Raw genomic sequence first — 23,655 nt, 5'->3', positions numbered from 1 at the left:
CCAAAAGAGTCTAAAACCAACAATTAATTTATGATACTAACACATATTACCCCGGCCTCAATTTAAAAACATTTATGACCACATTTTTAATTGGTTTACCCATTTACACAGTGACATGAGATGAAATGCAAAAATAAAGAGTATTCTCCCTAGGAAAGTACCCTAAAGAAACCAGAAGGTTCATTTAAGTTTATAATCTACATTTCATTATTATTAGAATGCTGCTGCAAGCCACTTTTGAACATGTGCACCAACTAAGTACTAATTTCTGTTTATTTCTATGCTGACTTAAATGGGGCTAAAATAATTCAACCCTGCGGCTCTTATAGGAAGAGAGAAACTGATTAAAAAATAACTTGGTAGGAAATAAATCTCATAAATGTATCGGCGTTATCCTGGACGATTTTGTCGTGAATGATAGTTTTACGCCCAGCCCTGGTTGACACACAGATATCAAATGTCAGTAAAAGTTAAGAGCGCTGATTATACAGCCTCCTTCCGCCTGTACGGAGTTCATGAGTCACCCTGCTGGGAGTGTCACGATGTTCTGTTCGAAAGTAACTCTGGAGACAGGACATCAATCAGGCAACTTTTAACAATGTCGGGCCCTTGACACATCTCCTTCATCTTCTAATCCAAAAAAAGAAGAGAAGCAGCAACTTTGTCAATATAAAACAGTTTAACATTCAAGGCTTGTTTACTCCAAACAGAAAGGAGAGACAGACCCCTCCTTGAGAAACTCATTATAGTCAAAACACCTGAAAGCAAAGTTTGTTTGCGTCTTTTGGCTTCCAACTCAGAATCGTTTTTCAATCTTGGGTCTTTTTTTTTGTCTCTCATACGTTTGGTTTTCATCTATAAATATTGATATCAGTCCTTCTACTTGTAGCTCACCTGCAAAATTGATAGAAATTGAACAAAATCAATCACTGGTGCAGATGCTCATGAATCTTTTTAGCTGCCTGCTTTCAGTCCTGGAATGTAATATTCAGCAGCCCAAAGCTGTAATCGATGGGGAGCGCACCGGCACCATGAGCGATGATGGGAAGAGTAGGTGAACAGAGCGGCTCATTTTTGAAGTAGAAAAATATTAGTTCCTCAAGGGTTCAGATACCAGGTTTGCAACATACCTGGATTTATTGACAGCATAGTAAGTCCCTGACAATATACAGCTGTACTGTGAATATAGTTTCTTTTATTATTGATTTTTTAAGGTTTTTAGTCCGTGTTCTGGATTCCAACTGGAATTAAATATCCTTGAAACTTGCGGTTATTTTCAAATTTAGTGGTTTTGTATTTTATTATTAAAAGGAACGAAAGGAAAAAAGGTCCTTTGGAGATGCATATCAAGGTTGCTCCTTTTAGTTTGCATGCCGGTGTATGTAGCAATTAAAAAACATGCATTTTCAATATGCTTCAAGTGCAGGATAACCATCGCTTCACAAGGCTTTATCTCAAAAAGTTCAAAATGGTAGAAATAGATATCCGCACATATCTATTCAGATAACACTTTATTTTTTAGCCTTTAGTCTGAGGGACCTTCCTCAGAGCATATATGGTTCAGCTGCTCAATTGAAAATAAATGAAATAGAATATCTGTGCTTTTGTTTAGACTTTTGATTAAAATCCTTTTGAACTACTACCCTAGACGGCTGTCTCTGAAGAAGAAGTAGAAGTGTATTCTCCAGCGTCTCGGTGTAAATCTGCTGCATCATCACCATAGAATTCTTTATCTGTCAAACAGTGTGTTTGCAGCTCCTGTTAAAAGATGCATCATCTAATTCATTACCTTTTGACATCATCTCCCTACACTGGAGACAGTTCATTAGCTGTGCCGGGTGCATAAAAAAAAAAAAAAAAAAAGGTTCACGATTTGGTTCGGATCATTTTCTCATCCATCCCCTGAGGACTTTTCCTTACCTTGCAGTCAACTGTGTATCGCTCACTCCTTGCACAGCCCCCCCCCAGATCTGCACAAGGCCCCGGTTGAAAACAAAAATGAAAGAAAGTCAGCTAACACAAGACGGCTTGCTGTGATGCCATGGCGAGAGGCAGCGTGACGTGCGGCAGACAGGAGATCACATGTTGCATGTCTCTGGTCCTCAGAATGAAAACAATATTGCCAGCCGGCTTAGATTTCGGGGGACTTTCTGCTGAATATATATATCAAGACAAAATGTTTTCCATCTCGCCAACTGGCAGTGTGTTTGTTTAACACTACATTTTTTGTCATAGATTGCATGCAACGACAAATTTACACATTCTTTGCTGGGAATGTTTAATTGTGCTAACAAGCTCGCGGCTGAGAGTTTGACTAATTTGACCGATTTAGCTCGTTGATTAGTTTGCACTCTGGAACGCCTGGCTGGTGCAGGCAAGATTCGTTTTCTGATGAAGAGTGGAAGTGATCGGTGTGCTCGTTATTCCCCGTGTGCAGTGGACTCCATCATTTCGCAGCCTCCCGTTGTCATCTGATATGCTGATTCATCCGGTCTCATCAGCCCAGACATCCCACCAAACTGCACTTTTTCACCTGCGCTTTCTCCTCCTTCTCTCCCCTTTCACCTTCATTATATTGTCCGTGCCTATATGCTTCTTTTATGAGCACACAGGCTTGCACACATAAATTAAAGACATTAGAGACCCACATTAATGCATAGTCTGTCACTCATGAGCCACCTAAAAACCAGCCCAGCTCACTTCCCCCTTATGTACATATGAGAAAATGACTGCCATTTTGAAGCCTGATAATAATATGTGCGCTATTTTAAGAGCCAAGTGCCATTGGCAGGGGGTGGAGGGGGGTGATGATGAAGGTTGCTGATGTCACTGGTGTTGCCTGGCAACAAATGTGTGTTTCCAGTTGGCAGGGTTTGGCTGCCTCACCAGTGAGTGGATGGACTTACAGTAGTGTTTTAGGTACCTCTCTGTCTGTCTCTCTGTTTGTCTTTGTTTTTTCTGACTCTCTCAGACTGACAGCAGATGCCTTGAAAAAGTGAACTGGACCTCCTCAAAGCTCCTGTCTTGTCAAATAAATGGTAGAATTGACAATGCTGCCCCTGGCCTCTGCCAAATGCAGTGCTGGCACAGACTTGTTTACCACACATCTTCCTTCTCCTGAAAAAGAAAAAGTCTGAGCCCCAGAGAGTCCGTGAAGGGCAGTTCTACAGCCACTTTGAAAAGCTTATCCTCTCACTGATGAAAACACAGAGGCTTTTAATAGCCCAGCATTCACTAACTCAGCACATAGACAGCAACACATTGAATCAGGGGTTAATGAGGAATCTTAACCTCAAGCCAACAAGCTCCACAGGAATAGTGCTCCAACAATGTTGATTTAAATCTGAATACATCACCTGCAGGATACCTTTTTCATAATTAGCTCCTCTGTGGTCAGCTTATCAACATATTGGTTGTAACTGTGGTGCTATTTCAAAAGAGAAAATAATCCAAGAGCTAATTAGGAGTACTAGGCTTTTCACTGACAGGACCACCACTATTTAACAAGTCAGATTTTCTGCAGTACTTGCACTCCAGCAGTCCTTATTGCATTTTGATCATTTAAGAACCAGCTATTCACAAAGAAAGTATACAATAATGTTATTTTTAGGTGTTAATTGTTATTATATTGTATATATTGTATATATATTATTATTATTATAACTTGAAATTCTGTATGTTTTTGAAGCTCAACTGGTTTTACTAAAATAGCATCTGATTTGACATCTTTCTAATACATGCCTTTTTTACAGTGTAAAAGCAGGTGAAAGTTGACCCATGTTAATGTAAAAGTATTACTTCTGCTAAAATAAATGAGAATTCAGTTTAATTCAGTAAAGTTATTCCTATGTCATGTCACCCTCGTTCTGTTACTCGCCTCTGGGAGATGCTTGGGAGCCTTGGCTTCGTGTCTCACTTGGTCTCATTACATTGCTGCAGAGACAGTGGCACAGATGTCACAGCACCTGTAATTACATATCCGAGAGCTGAGGTGTCACATTTGCGTTACCTCGTTGTTTTCTGGGGGCTGCTGCTAAAACGCCTCTCTAACCGTCTAGCATTCATTCCAGGCCATTATGTCATTTGTCTGCTGAGGTAAGGCACAAGAAGTGTTCTTACATTAGCAAGTTAAGTAGTGAATTTGTATGCATAAACTTGGCTCTGAGCAAACAAAACGAGCTGTCTGAAAAGTGATAAGGGATGGAATGGTTTACGCTGATGGACTGAGGTTCTCCCTTGAGAAGTCAGTTATAAATTGGACAGCAGGTACGGATGTGTGCGTGTGTGTGCACCTACTCTGAGTCCCCATGCATTTTCTCTCTTCCCTCCCTTTCCCTTTGTTCACTTGTTATTTTTCTTTTAACATTGAGCCCAATCAGAGCTGCTTGGCCAACCAACCCTGTGGTTTCTTCGTGTGCTTGGCTCATCAGCAGACTGCCAATAATGGTCTTAGTCTAAGCTGTTTAAGTTGTATTGTTCAACACAGACTCCTAGCAGAACTAATCCCTGAAGTTTGGAGTGAGATTTGGTCGTCACTCATTCTTGGACCCAAAAGAGAAACGGCTGAGGAAAACTCAACCCCATGTTCACTTGCCTCAACGATAAACATTGTATTGTATTGAAAATCTGTAGTATGCTACAAAATGTATGATTTTATTTTACATTTTTTCCTTCCTTTACTATTTTGCTAAATGTGCTATGAAACAAAACAGTTGAAAGACGATGACAATCTATTCACTCCTTCTGCTCTCATTCTCTCGTCCTCCTACGCCACATCGGCTTTTCAAATGACCTTGGGTTAGCTGTCTTGTTAAAGCTCCTGAAAGAGTTACCCCAGCAACCACGCATCACCAGGACAACCACGAGCTCTGCTGTGCATATGTATGATGTACCGTACGCATCCCCCATGGCTATTTCTGACAGTTGTTGTTCAAACTATCGGTGACTGTTTGTTTGTGTTTGTGTGCTACAGTTGGAGTTAGATTCTTTCCTATGCTTCAAATAACTCAATGCCATTTCTAACTTTTGTTTGTAACTTGCATTTCTGCTGTGAACATCAATACATAAGCCCAATTATGAGAGGGATGTACAAACCTGCCGTCAGCCAGCAGGTGCAAGCTACTACATTTACCTGACACCTATTATGAATGTTTCAATGGAGAGGCTATATTCCAAAGTGAAAGTCAGACAATTAAGCCTGCAAAGCAGATTTTACAAACTCATTTGTAAATATTTTTACACTAACACATTTTCAGTTGAATTTCATCTCATAGCCCGCCACATTAGAATTGAAAGTAAAGTTTGAAATGGTGATTTTTAGATTTAAACCTTTTGGTTTCTGGACAAGTCCGATTCTCACTCTCCTTTTAGCTCTGGTTTGGTCCCCACCAAAAAATGTGTGACCTTCAAAACTAACTGCACTGCATGTTTTTGCTATGATCTGAGTTTTGACAGTCTTGTTTAATAATGTTTTGTGACATGACACTGTGTATTTCTGCTGCATTGAATAATGTGTATAGACGTATAGGATGCCTGAAGATTCAACAACCAACACTTATTCTTCCACTCATAATTAATGTTTTTCAATCCATGTTACATCAATGCAAAAAGCTTGCATTGGAGTAGCACTTGTGCCTCTTTATTTCTTTGGGGTTTCATATTCTAGGCCAGGTTTATTCCATTCTCAGCCTTTGGCCAGTATCCCTTATTCCCATATCGGTTCTATGTGCGGGCGATACAGAGGTGAGGAACAGACAGTTATTTCATCTGTTTCAAATCGAAGTAGGGTGCTTGAGGAGGTGCTGAGAATAGTGTGCAGGATCTGAGAGCAATCTTTGTTTTTCCCTGAGCAGCAGTCGTTGTCCCCCCCCAAGCTACTAGTAATGAGCACGGCTGTTAGATAGCGCCAAAGCACCGTATTGCCCATCCAGCTCGTCTGACCCCCCCCAAACAACCCTCCCCCTTACTCAACCCATTCATCACACTCAAAATGCCCTCTCACTGGCCAAGCTCATCTCCAACAGGTCGAAGGAAGATTGATTTGTTTGTGTACAGAGGCAAAGAGAGCGCGAGGGAGCGAGAAGGAGCAAACAAAAAAGGGGAAAGAGGGTGATGGGAGTAGACGAACACTGATACCGAGGTGTGTATTCTGTGTCATATGTGTGCCAAAGACTCACACCACCAGTCATTCAGACAAGCAGATACACAACCACAAAGCGTGAGAGTGCGCGTGTGTGTGGGTGTGTAATCGACTCCATCTCACAGATGATGTTTTCACTCCTCCTCACTCCACTCCAGTGTTCACTCACCTGTCTCAGCCGGTGCTGCAAACCTTTCATATCCAGCATATTTAATCTCCTCTGCACAATGTGACCAGAATAGTAGCAGTGGAAGTATTTCATCTGTTTTAGTCTCAAGGACGTTTTTTCATCTCAACACTTAAATAGACACAGTTTGGACAGATAACAATACTGAGTGAGATTTTGTCTCCGTGGGATGTTTTTTATGGTAGATACGTTTGAGTTACTGGTGAATCATAGTGCTGAGGGGGTTAATAGTCACATTTCTACATCAAGAGATACTGTCTGCTTGAAGTAAATGGTATAATTTATATACCAGTCCAGGTTATCAAAATGTTGTAATCATTTTCGTATGTCTTCTCTCTGAGGCAAAGGAGTGTGGGAATGCAAATGAACAACAACTGCTGTGTTATGATCTATTACGCCTTCATATTGTGGGCTGTGAGGGAACCTTAGGAGTTCTTGGCAAACATCTGAGTCAGCCTTTAAAAACTGAGCTCTGCTCTTGTCAGTTTACCATCTTTTCTGTGAGGAGAGAAAACGTCGGAGTACAATTTAGAGACATCATTTTTTATTGAGATCGCCTCGCTTTGTGATGGTTTGATTTCACGCCTGAAAGCTGTCCAGCCAGTTCACTCCCTCTCTCCCTGTGTGCCTTGTAAAATGTCAAGGTCCAATTATATTGTCTTTTTTCATTTGGGTTTTGAATTTACTTGCCCGGGGCCTGAGTCACCGCCAGCGAGCCCTGGCTCCTGCTGTAAACAGCGAGGTTTAAACACTCCACTCATGCTGACACGGTTCAGTGGTTGTGGCGAGCCCTAATCGACGTGTAATTCAGTAGAGCTTTTAAAGGACCCTCGTGGCGTCTTTCAGGGTCAGATGGATATATTGGTTTGCTTGGTATTGGCTCTTTAAAATAAGTTGATAAGAAAATGTCACCTAGGTCGATTATGGTACAGTTTTATAAGCAATTTCTTTTTTAATAATAATATCTAATTATATTCAATCACTTTGCACAAAATACTGATTATCCAAAACTTCCACTAATTAAAAAGTGTCGATACTGACCTAGATCACAAGTCAGTCCCAAAACACTTTGCTCAACTAGAAACTGAAGACAATCTCCCTGGTTTTGTTGCTAAAAGTAGAAACAATTTTCCACACAAGTTTAAAGAAAACTGCATAACAGAACCAAATCAAAGTCTTTAGGGCGGAACTTAATCTTGGGTTTATGCAGAAGTTGTGTGCTTGTAAACACTTTTGTAGCAGAAAAACATGCAGAACGGTTGTTTCTACAGCTGCTCTGTTTACTCACCGTTGGTTCTCTTCAAAATATATAGATAGATAAACAGTTGTAATTCGCATTTACAAATCCAGGACATGTAGAGGCTGTTCTTGCTGGCGTTTTTTTCTACAACTTTGCATTTTGAAATCACAACGTTTGGTAGGCCGTGATTTATGATTGGTCCAGTATTGCGAGACTAATACTGATTCTTTTAAATCCCATGCCATGAATCTTTTACCTTCAATGAATCTGTTTCAACTTTCTTACAAGTGACGGTATCTCCCCTTTGCTCTAGTTCCATTCAGATTACATAAATGTTGCAGCACAAGGAGTAGTGTGTTCCAGAGGGGCAAGCAAAGGGCATGATTGGTCAACAGGGGGTGTGTCATCACTCTGTCGTGATCCTGCTCTCTGACCAGGTGGGCGGCACTGCATATCTCCCCTAAAAGGATAAAAAAAAAATCTTATTCTCTTTTATTTTTTATTTTTTTATGATCAGTGCTGAATGCTGTCTCTGCTGACACTGATGGGCTTTGAACCCTGCAGGGAGTGGTTAACCTGCCACTGATAAATGAGGTGTACGTGGTTGCTAGTTCAGAGGTTGGGAAATGTATTCAACTCTTGCACCCCCACATCTGCCCCCTCTTCGTTTGATGACTAAATCCCGTCCTCAACCAGCAGCAACCTTCTGCCCTGAGCTTGTGTCTTTGAAACCTGCTGGGCTGAAGCTGGAAGCAAGTCTAAAGCCATTTGCACTTGTTTGATAAGTAGTAGACATCTCTCAGTTAATGCCTGTTAGGGTCCTGTTTGTGCATTCTGGGCCTGTGTGTAAAGTGTAAAATAAGCAACAGAATGTTCTTTCTTTCTTTCTTTCTTTCTTTCTTTCTTTCTTTCTTTCTTTCTTTCTTCTTAATGCAGTTTATATCAACTTTACTTGTTCAAACGGATACCATAACAATATGTTTGCGATGATTTTGCCTCGGTCAATGTTGAATTCTCGACTCATAGTTCCCTAAGGTTTTTCCTTAGAAGAATTTCCTTTTTCCCCAGAGAATTCTGTTGGTATCTCGTGGATTCATGCTCCTTGCAATCAGCATTTTGCAACTTAAAGGTTCCCTATGCAGTTTTTGATCAGTTGTATGAATTGTTCTCTATGAGTGGGTCACTGTTTTGTTCGTTCTTGTGCAAACAACCAAGAAACTGCATGCAGGTGAGGCACTACACAGTCCTGCCAAGGGTTCATACCACTCCACTGATTGACAGGTGGCAGCAATGCATAAAGAAACATGGATGTAAACAAAGCAGGATTTGTAAATGTTTTATGAAAAAGGAAATGCATCCAACATGTTTGTTCAACCTCGAAGATGGGATGTTTTTTAACAAACACTGAATATAAACCAAAACTTTGTTTACTAGAAAACTCCACAGGGCAACTCTATATGTGACAACATGTCCCTCTGTTTTCAAGTTATTTTACCGGCCAAGTTCTCAATGCAGCCCAAGTTTTTTCTGTTTGTAGCTGACAGGTGTGTAACCCGATGAAGTCCTCTGTTGCTGTAGCTCTCCCTGAAGATTTAATGAGGAGCCTAAGATGCATTTCTGCGCATCCCCATTGTACTAACTGAGCTGTCATTTGCATAACCGGCCTGCTAGCTTGAATGTTTTGCCATTGACCTTAGCCCTCCCAGAAAACAAGTCACATTGCCACTGACTGCATATTTTAGAACTGTATACTCTCCCACCCCCTGTGCAATAACCGATCGGATTCAGGGTTTAGTGCACCTTGCTGCATGAATTTGCATATTAACAGTTGAAAATGCCAAGACTCTCATGGCCGCAATAACTCAAGCACAATACATGACAGAAACATCATACCGAGTAGATGGTCTCATTACCTTTTGGAAAAGCTTGCGCATAAATTTGCATGTTGGTGAAGAAAAATGGCGGCACTTGAGGTAATTTAACTGCCTTCTATTAACTCTATTAATGTCAAAAAGCCAAAAGGCTGGTTTCTGTAGTCACACATCTGATCTAATGTTTAATTGATCAGCCAATGAAGCTCTCAGTCCTGTCTTAAAGATCAATATATCCCCCTGTGCACAAAGCATGCACCTATAGATGGTGAAAAACATTAGTAAACAGGCAGATAGAATATAAATGTGTAGTAGAAGAATTATGGAAATCATTGTCTGAGTTAAAGCTACAGTTGCTAACATCTATAAAAATAACCTTTTGCCATATTTTCATTATATTCTGATAGCAAAATATGAGACGGAAAAATCTTTGGAATCTTGTTCCTCGCTCATCTTTTTTCAATGTGGCGGTTGAGTGACAAACTTTCTAATACAACAAATATGACAAAAGCTATTTTCATTTAAGTTACCAGTAAAAGCTTGGGAAAAGGAAAACATGACCGACAGAAGAAAGCATTCAGCTGCATCTTTGCTTTTGTATTTCTGGCGAGAAACTGACAAACACCCAATGAAAAAGAAAGCAGAAGTGTTTCTTCAGATAGTGTTTTCAAATTTCAGTTTTTCATAGAAGGCAGATGCTGATCTTGGGCTGCTTGGCTGTGCTGTTATTTCTGATATAATCTTGCTTACTGAGCTGGATCAATTCAGTGATTCATTTTCAGGGTGGGCCAATTGGGCTGACAAACAGGCAAGCCGTTGCTCTATGTGGAGCACAGTTGGGTGGCGGAGTCGAGGAGAGCCCATAGGAGCTGTCATAGTTTTGCATAATGTAGGTTAATGCTGCTCACAGAGGAAAACCGACTCTATACCACACAAGCACTTTTGATCAGCCCATAAGAAGGTTTCACATTTGCATAATAAAGCAGAAAATCCAGGAAACATTTAGGTTGTGTCAAAACTGTGGGGTTACACTACAGATCTAGAGCGCTTGTGCTTTGACTAAAACTTTTCGGATCTTCTGCATAAATGTGAGCCTTCATGTCTTTCTGTGTCTCTTTCTCATCAGAAACTGGCTCAGCCATCACCTCCTCTTGCATTGGTCTGGAGAACTCACTTACGCCACCTGCAGGTCAGGCTGGCAAACCTGTTCCAGGTTACAATGGTAAGAGTCAGAACTGTCCATCCACATCCCAGCTACAGTACACATTTAATTTTGCTTTCTGGTTTATTATACTCCCCTTCAATTACAGTTAAACCAAACTGGATAAAACTTAGCAACTGCTTTTCGTTCCCTGCAGAGCATTTCATATTTTTGCTCCTCTAGTTCGCCAGTGGATGTTGCACCATCCCTGAATATGAATTGCTTGCTCTTCCCTCTCCACTAGTCACAGTGATCGATGACGGCATGCAGGAGGTGAAGCCAAGAACCCTGGGAAATATTGTGGTGAGGTAAGCTGAGTGATTATGTTTGTGCCCTGTGAGCAGCTCAGTCATTGCAAGTGAGGGTGAGAAAAGAAAGGTAAAGCAGCTGAAATGTGAAGGAAAAACGCTCTAATCTAATTTAAACTCCAATCATTTAGCCATTAATCTTAGTAACCCACTCTTGGGCAGTGTGTCTGTTTATTTAAGAGAGCTGCCTGAGCAAAGTAGACTTCATTAAGAGCTCCAGCAGCCAACCCTTAGCCCTTTGTGCTGCCATATCTTCCATTCTGCTACCTATCAGTTATCGCTCTCCAACTCCATTTCCCTGTTCTCTGTATCTGCTAGTATTGACTCATGGCAAACACGGGGGATTTCCAAGGAAATCACATGTAGTGTGAATACAGGGATAACCACAGGTGGAGTAAACAGACGGCAACAGCTGTGTTTCCTTCTAGTAGCCAGAAAGTCTGTATCCACAGCTTCATAAAATCATAATGAAGAGAGCGAGTTCGTTGTAGTGTGTTGTGGCTTCTCAGCACTGCGTGTTCAAGAAAAAAATTGTTCATTATTTAATCTTTCAAATAATATAAAATCGTATTGGAAGAATGGGTGCAGATTGTGCTGAAGTCATTAACTGGAATCATGCTGTCAGCATCAGAAATACGATTTTTGGTGTGTCTGATTATTCTCCTCTTAGAGAAATGAATCTATGCAGAGGCATGTTTAGGGTTCAAACTTGGGAAATGGGATCATCTTGGTCAAGAAGGGGGATTACTGGTAGTCTTTGGATAAACAAAGACTGAGTTACTGAGCTCACCATGTGTGTGAGTTTGTGTCTAGACAGTTATCCATTATTTTATTGGATATAAATCTGATAGACTGCTCTTAATGCTCATTGAATTTAACATGATTCAAACTTTAAAACATTCAACCGTCATTTTCATTAAAAAAAAGCGTTTGTTAATGTCATGCTTGAAGTCCTTTTTAGAGTCTAGCAGACGATTCATCATTTTTTGTACGTTTATGGCAGAAGCAATGGGTTAAGGACAAATATTTAAATCGAACTAAACTTCATTTTTTCACACAATTTTCCTTCAGACTACCCTTACCACCTGGTGCAGCATTGTCACTGTGGCAGAACCAAGATCTGTTCAAGGAGCTCTACTTCACTAAATTCCCGGTAAGACGTGTCATCATTTCCTCTCATTCCGGTGTTTAATGGGCATGAAATAATTTGCACAGCTGTCTGATTTAATATAGAACAATTGGATTTGTTGAAGGTCTGTGTGTCATTGGACTCATAATGTAGTAGAGTGGGTATTGATCAGTATGTGGTGAAAGGTGGCCCTCTAGTGTTGAAATATTTCATCACAGAGCCAAAGAGAGACCTCATAAATAAATTCAAATTTACTCTGATTGTAATCATTCCTTTCTATTCTACCATCAGGGTTATTATGACACCATGGACGCAGGTTATGTGGACGAGGAGGGTTTCCTTTACATCATGTCTCGGTCTGATGATGTCATCAACGTGGCAGGTCACAGGCTGTCAGCTGGAGCATTGGAAGAGGTAGGAGAATGATTACACAAAGCTTTTCCCAACTCTTCTTCTTTGTGGTATTATGATGCATGTACCTGTGTGTGTTTTGCAGTCAGTGTTGCAGCACCCTGCAGTGGGAGACTGTGCTGTGGTGGGTCTAGAGGATAAGCTGAAGGGTGTTGTACCCTTGGCCCTGTGTGTTCTCAAGAATGGTGAGGCATGGCATAAGTATAGTGTGGAATTAAGTGATGTGATATAAAATATCTACTCATCGTGACTTCTTGGGTATCAGTATTTTGTTTCACATCCTTTTTTTTTTGGTGATTCATCCGGTTCTACCTTCGTGAGGTAGGTCAACAAAATAAATATAATAAAAGTACATGTGCTTGTTTTCTCAGGTGTGCAGAAAAATGAAGAGCAGATCATAAATGAGATGGTGAAGCTTGTGAGGGACACCATCGGACCAGTGGCTGCCTTTAAGAAAGTGCTTTTTGTTCAAGGATTGCCGAAAACGCGCTCTGGCAAGATCCCTCGCTCCTCTTTAGCTAACCTTGTCAACGGCAAGCCTTACAAGGTATGATACGATCTTAGAAATTGAATGCGAGTAGTACTGACATTGAATTGTTTGCCTTGGTCATTTCACTAATTTAAAACAAAATGTACTGTGCATAGAAATAGAATATACAATATAGAATATACCATAGGAATAGAATTAGTAAGCCGACTATTACAGTTACTGTTCTTTGCAATGGGAACAATACCAATGCTCGCCGCCTCTCTGACCATCCTGCTATATTTATTTGAATGGAAATGTAAGTTCCACTCTTATTCTATTTCTCTGGGAAAACTATACTATGACTTTTTATGGGATTTTTCGACATACTATACTATGACTTTTTCCGACGTACAATACTATGGCTGTATTTAATATTTCAACTGACTATACTATGACTAATTTTTCACTATTTTCGTCATACTATACTATGACTTTTTTCGACATACTATGACTTTTTTCGACATGGTATACTGTGACTTTTTTTCAATATGCTATACTATGACTTTTTTTAGAAATTGTCCACATACTATACTATGACTTTTTTCACTTTTTTTCAACATGCTATACTAAGACTTTTTTCAACATACTATACTATGACTTTTTTTTTGAAATTTTCAACATACTATACTATGACTTTTTTCAACATGCTATACTATGACTTTTTTCACTTTTTTTCAACATACTATACCATGACTTTTTTCTTCACTTTTTCGACATACTATACTATGACTTTTTTCGACATACTATACTATGACTTTTTTCTTCACTTTTTCGACATACTATACTATGACTTTTTTTTAGAAATTTTCAACATACTATACTATGACTTTTTTCGACATACTATACTATGACATTTTTTTATTAAATTTTCAACATACTATACTATGACTTTTTTCGACATGCTATACTGTGACTTTTTTCGGCATACTATATATACTATGACTTTTTTCTTCACTTTTTCGACATACTATACTATGACATTTTTTTTAGAAATTTTCAACATACTATACTATGACTTTTTTCGACATACTATACTATGACATTTTTTTATTAAATTTTCAACATACTATACTATGACTTTTTTCAACATGCTATACTGTGACTTTTTTCGACATACTATACTATGACTTTTTTCTTCACTTTTTCGACATACTATACTATGACTTTTTTTTAGAAATTTTCAACATACTATACTATGACTTTTTTCGACATACTATACTATGACTTTTTTTTTGAAATTTTCAACATACTATACTATGACTTTTTTCGACATACTATACTATGACTTTTTTTTTTAAATTTTCAACATACTATACTATGACTTTTTTCGACATACTATACTATGACTTTTTTTTTTTTTCTTCACTTTTTCGACATACTATACTATGACTTTTTTCGACATGCTATACTATGACTTTTTTTTTTTTTTCACATACTATACTATGACTTTTTTTTTTGAAATTTTCAACATACTATATACTATACTATGACTTTTTTCAACATGCTATACTATGACTTTTTTCACTTTTTTTCAACATACTATACTATGACTTTTTTCTTCACTTTTTTCGACATACTATACTATGACTTTTTTCGACATACTATACTATGACTTTTTTCTTTTCACTTTTACTATGACATACTATACTATGACTTTTTTTTTTTAGAAATTTTCAACATACTATACTATGACTTTTTTCGACATACTATACTATGACATTTTTTTTAGAAATTTTCAACATACTATACTATGACTTTTTTCGACATGCTATACTATGACTTTTTTTTCACTTTTTCAATACTATACTATGACTTTTTTTTCGATGACTTTTTTCTTCACTTTTTTCAACATACTATACTATGACATTTTTTTTTTGAAATTTTCAACATACTATACTATGACTTTTTTATACTATGACATTTTTCACTATACTATGACTTTTTTTTTTTTTCGAATATTTTCATATACTATACTATGACTTTTTTTTTCGACATACTATACTATGACTTTTTTTTTTTTCGACATACTATACTATGACTTTTTTTCTTTTTCGACATACTACTTTTTCGACATACTATACTATGACTTTTTTTTTTTCGACATGCTATACTATGACTTTTTTGACTTTTTTTCAACATACTATACTATGACTTTTTTTACTTCACTTTTTCGACATACTATACTAAGACTTTTTTTTTTCGACATACTATACTATGACTGTATTTGATATTTCAACTTACTATACTATTACTAATTTTTCGCTTGTTTCGTCATACTATACTATGACTTTTTTCAACATGCTATACTGTGACTTTTTTCACTTTTTTTCAACATACTATACTTTGACTTTTTTCGACAGGCTATACTATGACTTTTTTTTAAAAAACTTCAACATACTATACTATGACTTTTTTCAACATACTATACTATGACTTTTTTCGACATACTATACTATGACTTTTTTTTTTTTTTAATTTTCAACATACTATACTATGACTTTTTTCTTCACTTTTTCGACATACTATACTATGACTTTTTTTTTTGAAATTTTCAACATACTATACTATGACTTTTTTCGACATACTATACTATGACATTTTTTTTTGAAATTTTCAACATTGAAATTTTCAACATACTATACTATGACTTTTTTCACTTTTTTTCAACATACTATACTATGACTTTTTTTTCACTTTTTCAACATACTATACTATGACTTTTTTTCGACATACTATACTATACTATTACTTTTTTCACATTTTTTTCAACATACTATACTATGACTTTTTTCGACATACTATACTATGACTTTTTTTTTTTAATTTTCAACATACTATACTATGACTTTTTTCACATACTATACTATGACTTTTTTTTTTTTTTTTTTTCAACATACTATACTATGACTTTTTTCTTCATTTTTTGACTATACTATGACTTTTTTTTTTAAATTTTCAACATACTATACTATGACTTTTTTCGACATACTATACTATGACTTTTTTTTAAAAAAATTCAACATACTATACTATGACTTTTTTTCAACATACTATACTATGACTTTTTTCTTCACTTTTTCGACATACTATACTATGACTTTTTTTTAGAAATTTTCAACATACTATACTATGACTTTTTTCGACATACTATACTATGACTTTTTTTTTTTAAATTTTCAACATACTATACTATGACTTTTTTCGACATGCTATACTATGACTTTTTTCACTTTTTTTCAACATACTATACCATGACTTTTTTCTTCACTTTTTCGACATACTATACTAAGACTTTTTTTCGACATACTATACTATGACTGTATTTGATATTTCAACTTACTATACTATTACTAATTTTTCGCTTGTTTCGTCATACTATACTATGACTTTTTTCGACATGCTATACTATGACTTTTTTCACTTTTTTTCAACATACTATACTATGACTTTTTTCACATACTATACTATGACTTTTTTTTTAACTATGACTTTTTTTTTTTAATTTTTTTTCAACATACTATACTATGACTTTTTTTTCAACATACTATACTATGACTTTTTTCTTCACTTTTTCGACATACTATACTATGACTTTTTTTTAGAAATTTTCAACATACTATACTATGACTTTTTTCGACATACTATACTATACTATGACTTTTTTTAAAATTTTCAACATACTATACTATGACTTTTTTCGACATACTATACTATGACTTTTTTCGACATACTATACTATGACTTTTTTTTTTTAATTTTCAACATACTATACTATGACTTTTTTCGACATGCTATACTATGACTTTTTTTTTGAAATTTTCAACATACTATACTATGACTTTTTTTCACTTTTTTGACATACTATACTATGACTTTTTTTTTGAAATTTTCAACATACTATACTATGACTTTTTTCGACATACTATACTATGACTTTTTTTTTTTTTTTCAACATACTATACTATGACTTTTTTCGACATACTATACTATGACTTTTTTTTTTTCAACATACTATACTATGACTTTTTTCAACATACTATACTATGACTTTTTTTTCTTCACTTTTTTCGACATACTATACTATGACTTTTTTTTTAGAAATTTTCAACATACTATACTATGACTTTTTTCGACATACTATACTATGACTTTTTTTTAAAATTTTCAACATACTATACTATGACTTTTTTCAACATGCTATACTATGACTTTTTTTTTTTTCTTCACTTTTTTTTTTCGACATACTATACTATGACTTTTTTTTTTTTTTCAACATACTATACTATGACTTTTTTCGACATACTATACTATGACTTTTTTTTTTAAATTTTCAACATACTATACTATGACTTTTTTTTTTTTAATTTTCAACATACTATACTATGACTTTTTTTTCACTTTTTCACATACTATACTATGACTTTTTTTTTTTTTTTTTCAACATACTATACTATGACTTTTTTCGACATACTATACTATGACTTTTTTTTTGAAATTTTCAACATACTATACTATGACTTTTTTCGACATACTATACTATGACTTTTTTTTTTTGAAATTTTCAACATACTATACTATGACTTTTTTCGACAGGCTATACTATGACTTTTTTTTAAAAATTTTCAACATACTATACTATGACTTTTTTTCAACATACTATACTATGACTTTTTTCTTCACTTTTTCGACATACTATACTATGACTTTTTTTTAGAAATTTTCAACATACTATACTATGACTTTTTTCGACATACTATACTATGACATTTTTTTTAAAATTTTCAACATACTATACTATGACTTTTTTCGACATACTATACTATGACTTTTTTTTTAAAATTTTCAACATACTATACTATGACTTTTTTCGACATACTATACTATGACTTTTTTCACTTTTTTTCAACATACTATACTATGACTTTTTTCGACATACTATACTATGACTTTTTTTTTTTTTTTCAACATACTATACTATGACTTTTTTCGACATACTATACTATGACTTTTTTTTTTTAAATTTTCAACATACTATACTATGACTTTTTTCGACATACTATACTATGACTTTTTTTTTTTAAATTTTCAACATACTATACTATGACTTTTTCTTCACTTTTTTGACATACTATACTATGACTTTTTTTTTACTATGAAATTTTCAACATACTATACTATGACTTTTTTTTCAACATGCTATACTATGACTTTTTTTTTTTAATTTTCAACATACTATACTATGACTTTTTTCGACATACTATACTATGACTTTTTTTTTTTAAAAAATTTCAACATACTATACTATGACTTTTTTTCAACATACTATACTATGACTTTTTTTTATGAAATTTTCTTACTATACTATGACTTTTTTTCACATACTATACTATGACTTTTTTTTTTTTTAAATTTTCAACATACTATACTATGACTTTTTTCGACATACTATACTATGACTTTTTTTTTTAATTTTCAACATACTATACTATGACTTTTTTTCAACATACTATACTATGACTTTTTTTCACATTTCAACATACTATACTATGACTTTTTTTTTTTTTTTCAACATACTATACTATGACTTTTTTCGACATACTATACTATGACTTTTTTTTTTAAATTTTCAACATACTATACTATGACTTTTTTCGACATGCTATACTGTGACTTTTTTCTTACTATACATGACTTTTTTCGACATACTATACTATGACTTTTTTTTTTAAATTTTCAACATACTATACTATGACTTTTTTCGACATACTATACTATGACTTTTTTTTTTCAAATTTTCAACATACTATACTATGACTTTTTTTTTTTTTCAACATACTATACTATGACTTTTTTTTTTTTTAAATTTTCAACATACTATACTATGACTTTTTTCGACATACTATACTATGTCATTTTTTTCAACATACTATACTATGACTTTTTGAAAAGTTTTTTAATTATTAAAAAAAAAATACTATACTTTTTCGACTATACTATGACTTTTTTTTCACTTTTTTCAAACATACTATACTATGACTTTTTTTGACAATCACACCATATCAGCCTAGGTTTGACAAGAACTATGACAGACTATTCTATGACATTTTTTTAAATGACTTTTTTGAAATTTTCAACATACTACAAAATGGGCTATGACTTTTTGACATACTATACTATGACTTTTTTTTTTTTTAAATTTTCAACATACTATACTATGACTTTTTTTAGTTATTTTTTTAATATGATTTTAAATATATACTTTTATTTTAGAAATTTTTTTTTTTCGTTTTTAATATACTATGACTTTTTTATAAAATTTTAAATGTTATACTACGTTATGTTATGACTTTTTTCGACATACTATACTATTGACACTGACTTTTTTTTTTTTTACTATGACATACTATACTATGACTTTTTTTTTAAAAAAACATACTATACTATGACTTTTTTTTTTTCAACATACTATACTATGACTTTTTTCAACATACTATACTATGACTTTTTTCTTCACTTTTTCGACATACTATACTATGACTTTTTTTTAGAAATTTTCAACATACTATACTATGACTTTTTTCGACATACTATACTATGACTTTTTTTTTTAAAATTTTCAACATACTATACTATGACTTTTTTCGACATGCTATACTATGACTTTTTTCACTTTTTTTCAACATACTATACTATGACTTTTTTCGACATGCTATACTATGACTTTTTTCACTTTTTTTCAACATACTATACTATGACTTTTTTCGACATACTATACTATGACTTTTTTTTTTTTAAATTTTCAACATACTATACTATGACTTTTTTCGACATGCTATACTATGACTTTTTTTTTGAAATTTTCAACATACTATACTATGACTTTTTTCTTCACTTTTTTGACATACTATACTATGACTTTTTTTAAAATTTTCAACATACTATACTATGACTTTTTTCGACATGCTATACTATGACTTTTTTTTTTAATTTTCAACATACTATACTATGACTTTTTTCGACAGGCTATACTATGACTTTTTTTTTAAAAATTTTCAACATACTATACTATGACTTTTTTTCAACATACTATACTATGACTTTTTTCTTCACTTTTTCGACATACTATACTATGACTTTTTTTTTTAAATTTTCAATACATACTATACTATTTTCACATTTTTTTTTTTTAAATTTTCGACATACTATACTATGACTTTTTTTCAACATTTACTAAAATTTTCAACATACTATACTATGACTTTTTTTTGACATACTATACTATGACTTTTTTCTTCACTTTTTTCGACATACTATACTATGACTTTTTTTTTTTTTTTCAACATACTATACTATGACTTTTTTCGACATACTATACTATGACTTTTTTTTTTTAATTTTCAACATACTATACTATGACTTTTTTCAACATACTATACTATGACTTTTTTCTTCACTTTTTCGACATACTATACTATGACTTTTTTTTTTTTTTTCAACATACTATACTATGACTTTTTTTCGACATACTATACTATGACTTTTTTTTTTTGAAATTTTCAACATACTATACTATGACTTTTTTCGACATACTATACTATGACTTTTTTTTTTTTTTTTCAACATACTATACTATGACTTTTTTCGACATACTATACTATGACTTTTTTTTTTTTCAACATACTATACTATGACTTTTTTTCAACATACTATACTATGACTTTTTTCTTCACTTTTTCGACATACTATACTATGACTTTTTTTTAGAAATTTTCAACATACTATACTATGACTTTTTTCGACATACTATACTATGACTTTTTTTTTGGAATTTTCAACATACTATACTATGACTTTTTTCGACATGCTATACTATGACTTTTTTCACTTTTTTTCAACATACTATACTATGACTTTTTTCGACAGGCTATACTATGACTTTTTTTTTTCAAATTTTTCAACATACTATACTATGACTTTTTTCGACATACTATACTATGACTTTTTTTTTAAAATTTTCAACATACTATACTATGACTTTTTTCGACATACTATACTATGACTTTTTTTTTTTAATTTTCAACATACTATACTATGACTTTTTTCTTCACTTTTTTGACATACTATACTATGACTTTTTTTTTTGAAATTTTCAACATACTATACTATGACTTTTTTCGACATGCTATACTATGACTTTTTTTTTTAAATTTTCAACATACTATACTATGACTTTTTTCGACAGGCTATACTATGACTTTTTAAAAAAAAATTTCAACATACTATACTATGACTTTTTTCAACATACTATACTATGACTTTTTTTTCACTTTTTTTCGACATACTATACTATGACTTTTTTTTTTTTAATTTTCAACATACTATACTATGACTTTTTTCGACATACTATACTATGACTTTTTTTTTAAAATTTTCAACATACTATACTATGACTTTTTTCGACATGCTATACTATGACTTTTTTCACTTTTTTTCAACATACTATACCATGACTTTTTTCTTCACTTTTTCGACATACTATACTAAGACTTTTTTTCGACATACTATACTATGACTGTATTTGATATTTCAACTTACTATACTATTACTAATTTTTCACTTGTTTCGTCATACTATACTATGACTTTTTTCGACATGCTATACTATGACTTTTTTCACTTTTTTTCAACATACTATACTATGACTTTTTTCGACATACTATACTATGACTTTTTTTTTTAAATTTTCAACATACTATACTATGACTTTTTTCTTCACTTTTTTGACATACTATACTATGACTTTTTTTTTAGAAATTTTCAACATACTATACTATGACTTTTTTTTCGACATACTATACTATGACTTTTTTTTTTTAATTTTCAACATACTATACTATGACTTTTTTCGACATACTATACTATGACTTTTTTTTTATGACAACATACTATACTATGACTTTTTTTCAACATACTATACTATGACTTTTTTCGACATACTATACTATGACTTTTTTTTTTTTTTCAACATACTATACTATGACTTTTTTCAACATACTATACTATGACTTTTTTTCTTCACTTTTTCGACATACTATACTATGACTTTTTTTTTAGAAATTTTCAACATACTATACTATGACTTTTTTCGACATACTATACTATGACTTTTTTTTTTTAAATTTTCAACATACTATACTATGACTTTTTTCGACATGCTATACTATGACTTTTTTCACTTTTTTTCGACATACTATACCATGACTTTTTTCTTCACTTTTTCGACATACTATACTAAGACTTTTTTTCGACATACTATACTATGACTGTATTTGATATTTCAACTTACTATACTATTACTAATTTTTCACTTGTTTCAACATACTATACTATGACTTTTTTCGACATGCTATACTATGACTTTTTTCACTTTTTTTCAACATACTATACTATGACTTTTTTCACATGCTATACTATGACTTTTTTTTTTTTTTCAACATACTATACTATGACTTTTTTCAACATACTATACTATGACTTTTTTTTTATAAATTTTTTTTTTTTAATTTTCAACATACTATACTATGACTTTTTTCAACATGCTATACTATGACTTTTTTTTTTTAATTTTCAACATACTATACTATGACTTTTTTCGACATGCTATACTATGACTTTTTTTTTTAAATTTTCAACATATACTATACTACTATACTATGACTTTTTTCAACATTATACTATGACTTTTTTCAACATACTATACTATGACTTTTTTTTTTTTTCAACATACTATACTATGACGACATACTATACTATGACTTTTTTTTTTAAATTTTCAACATACTATACTATGACTTTTTTCGACATACTATACTATGACTTTTTTTACTATACTATGACTTTTTTCAACATACTATACTATGACTTTTTTCTTCACTTTTTTGACATACTATACTATGACTTTTTTTTTGAAATTTTCAACATACTATACTATGACTTTTTTCAACATACTATACTATGACTTTTTTTTTTTAAATTTTCAACATACTATACTATGACTTTTTTCGACATGCTATACTATGACTTTTTTTTTGAAATTTTCGACATACTATACTATGACTTTTTTCGACATGCTATACTATGACTTTTTTAAAAAAATTTTTTCAACATACTATACTATGACTTTTTTTCAACATACTATACTATGACTTTTCTTCACTTTTTCGACATACTATACTATGACTTTTTTTTTTTTAAATTTTCAACATACTATACTATGACTTTTTTCGACATACTATACTATGACTTTTTTTTTAAAATTTTCAACATACTATACTATGACTTTTTTCGACAGGCTATACTATGACTTTTTTTTTTAAATTTTTTTTCAACATACTATACTATGACTTTTTTCGACATACTATACTATGACTTTTTTTTAAAAAATTTCAACATACTATACTATGACTTTTTTCGACATACTATACTATGACTTTTTCTTTTTTTAATTTTCAACATACTATACTATGACTTTTTTCAACATGCTATACTATGACTTTTTTTTTAAATTTTCAACATACTATACTATGACTTTTTTCTTCACTTTTTTTCAACATACTATACTATGACTTTTTTTTTGAAATT

General features: G+C 32.9%; 1 protein-coding gene across 1 annotated transcript in view; it reads left to right on the top strand.

Annotated features, from left to right (window-relative positions):
* acss3 (acyl-CoA synthetase short chain family member 3) overlaps positions 1-23,655 on the top strand; it is a 56,014-nt gene that overhangs the window by 22,409 nt on the left and 9,950 nt on the right. Inside the window, exons 10-15 of the mRNA XM_054624254.1 lie at positions 10,564-10,659; positions 10,883-10,946; positions 12,018-12,099; positions 12,367-12,489; positions 12,572-12,671; positions 12,858-13,033. Of these exons, the coding sequence (XP_054480229.1) occupies positions 10,564-10,659; positions 10,883-10,946; positions 12,018-12,099; positions 12,367-12,489; positions 12,572-12,671; positions 12,858-13,033 (641 nt within the window). The remainder of the gene's footprint in view (positions 1-10,563; positions 10,660-10,882; positions 10,947-12,017; positions 12,100-12,366; positions 12,490-12,571; positions 12,672-12,857; positions 13,034-23,655) is intronic.

This window comes from Anoplopoma fimbria, chromosome 23, assembly GCF_027596085.1.
Source record: "Anoplopoma fimbria isolate UVic2021 breed Golden Eagle Sablefish chromosome 23, Afim_UVic_2022, whole genome shotgun sequence".
NCBI lineage: Eukaryota > Metazoa > Chordata > Actinopteri > Perciformes > Anoplopomatidae > Anoplopoma > Anoplopoma fimbria.
This window is presented reverse-complemented; position numbering and strand designations above follow the sequence as displayed.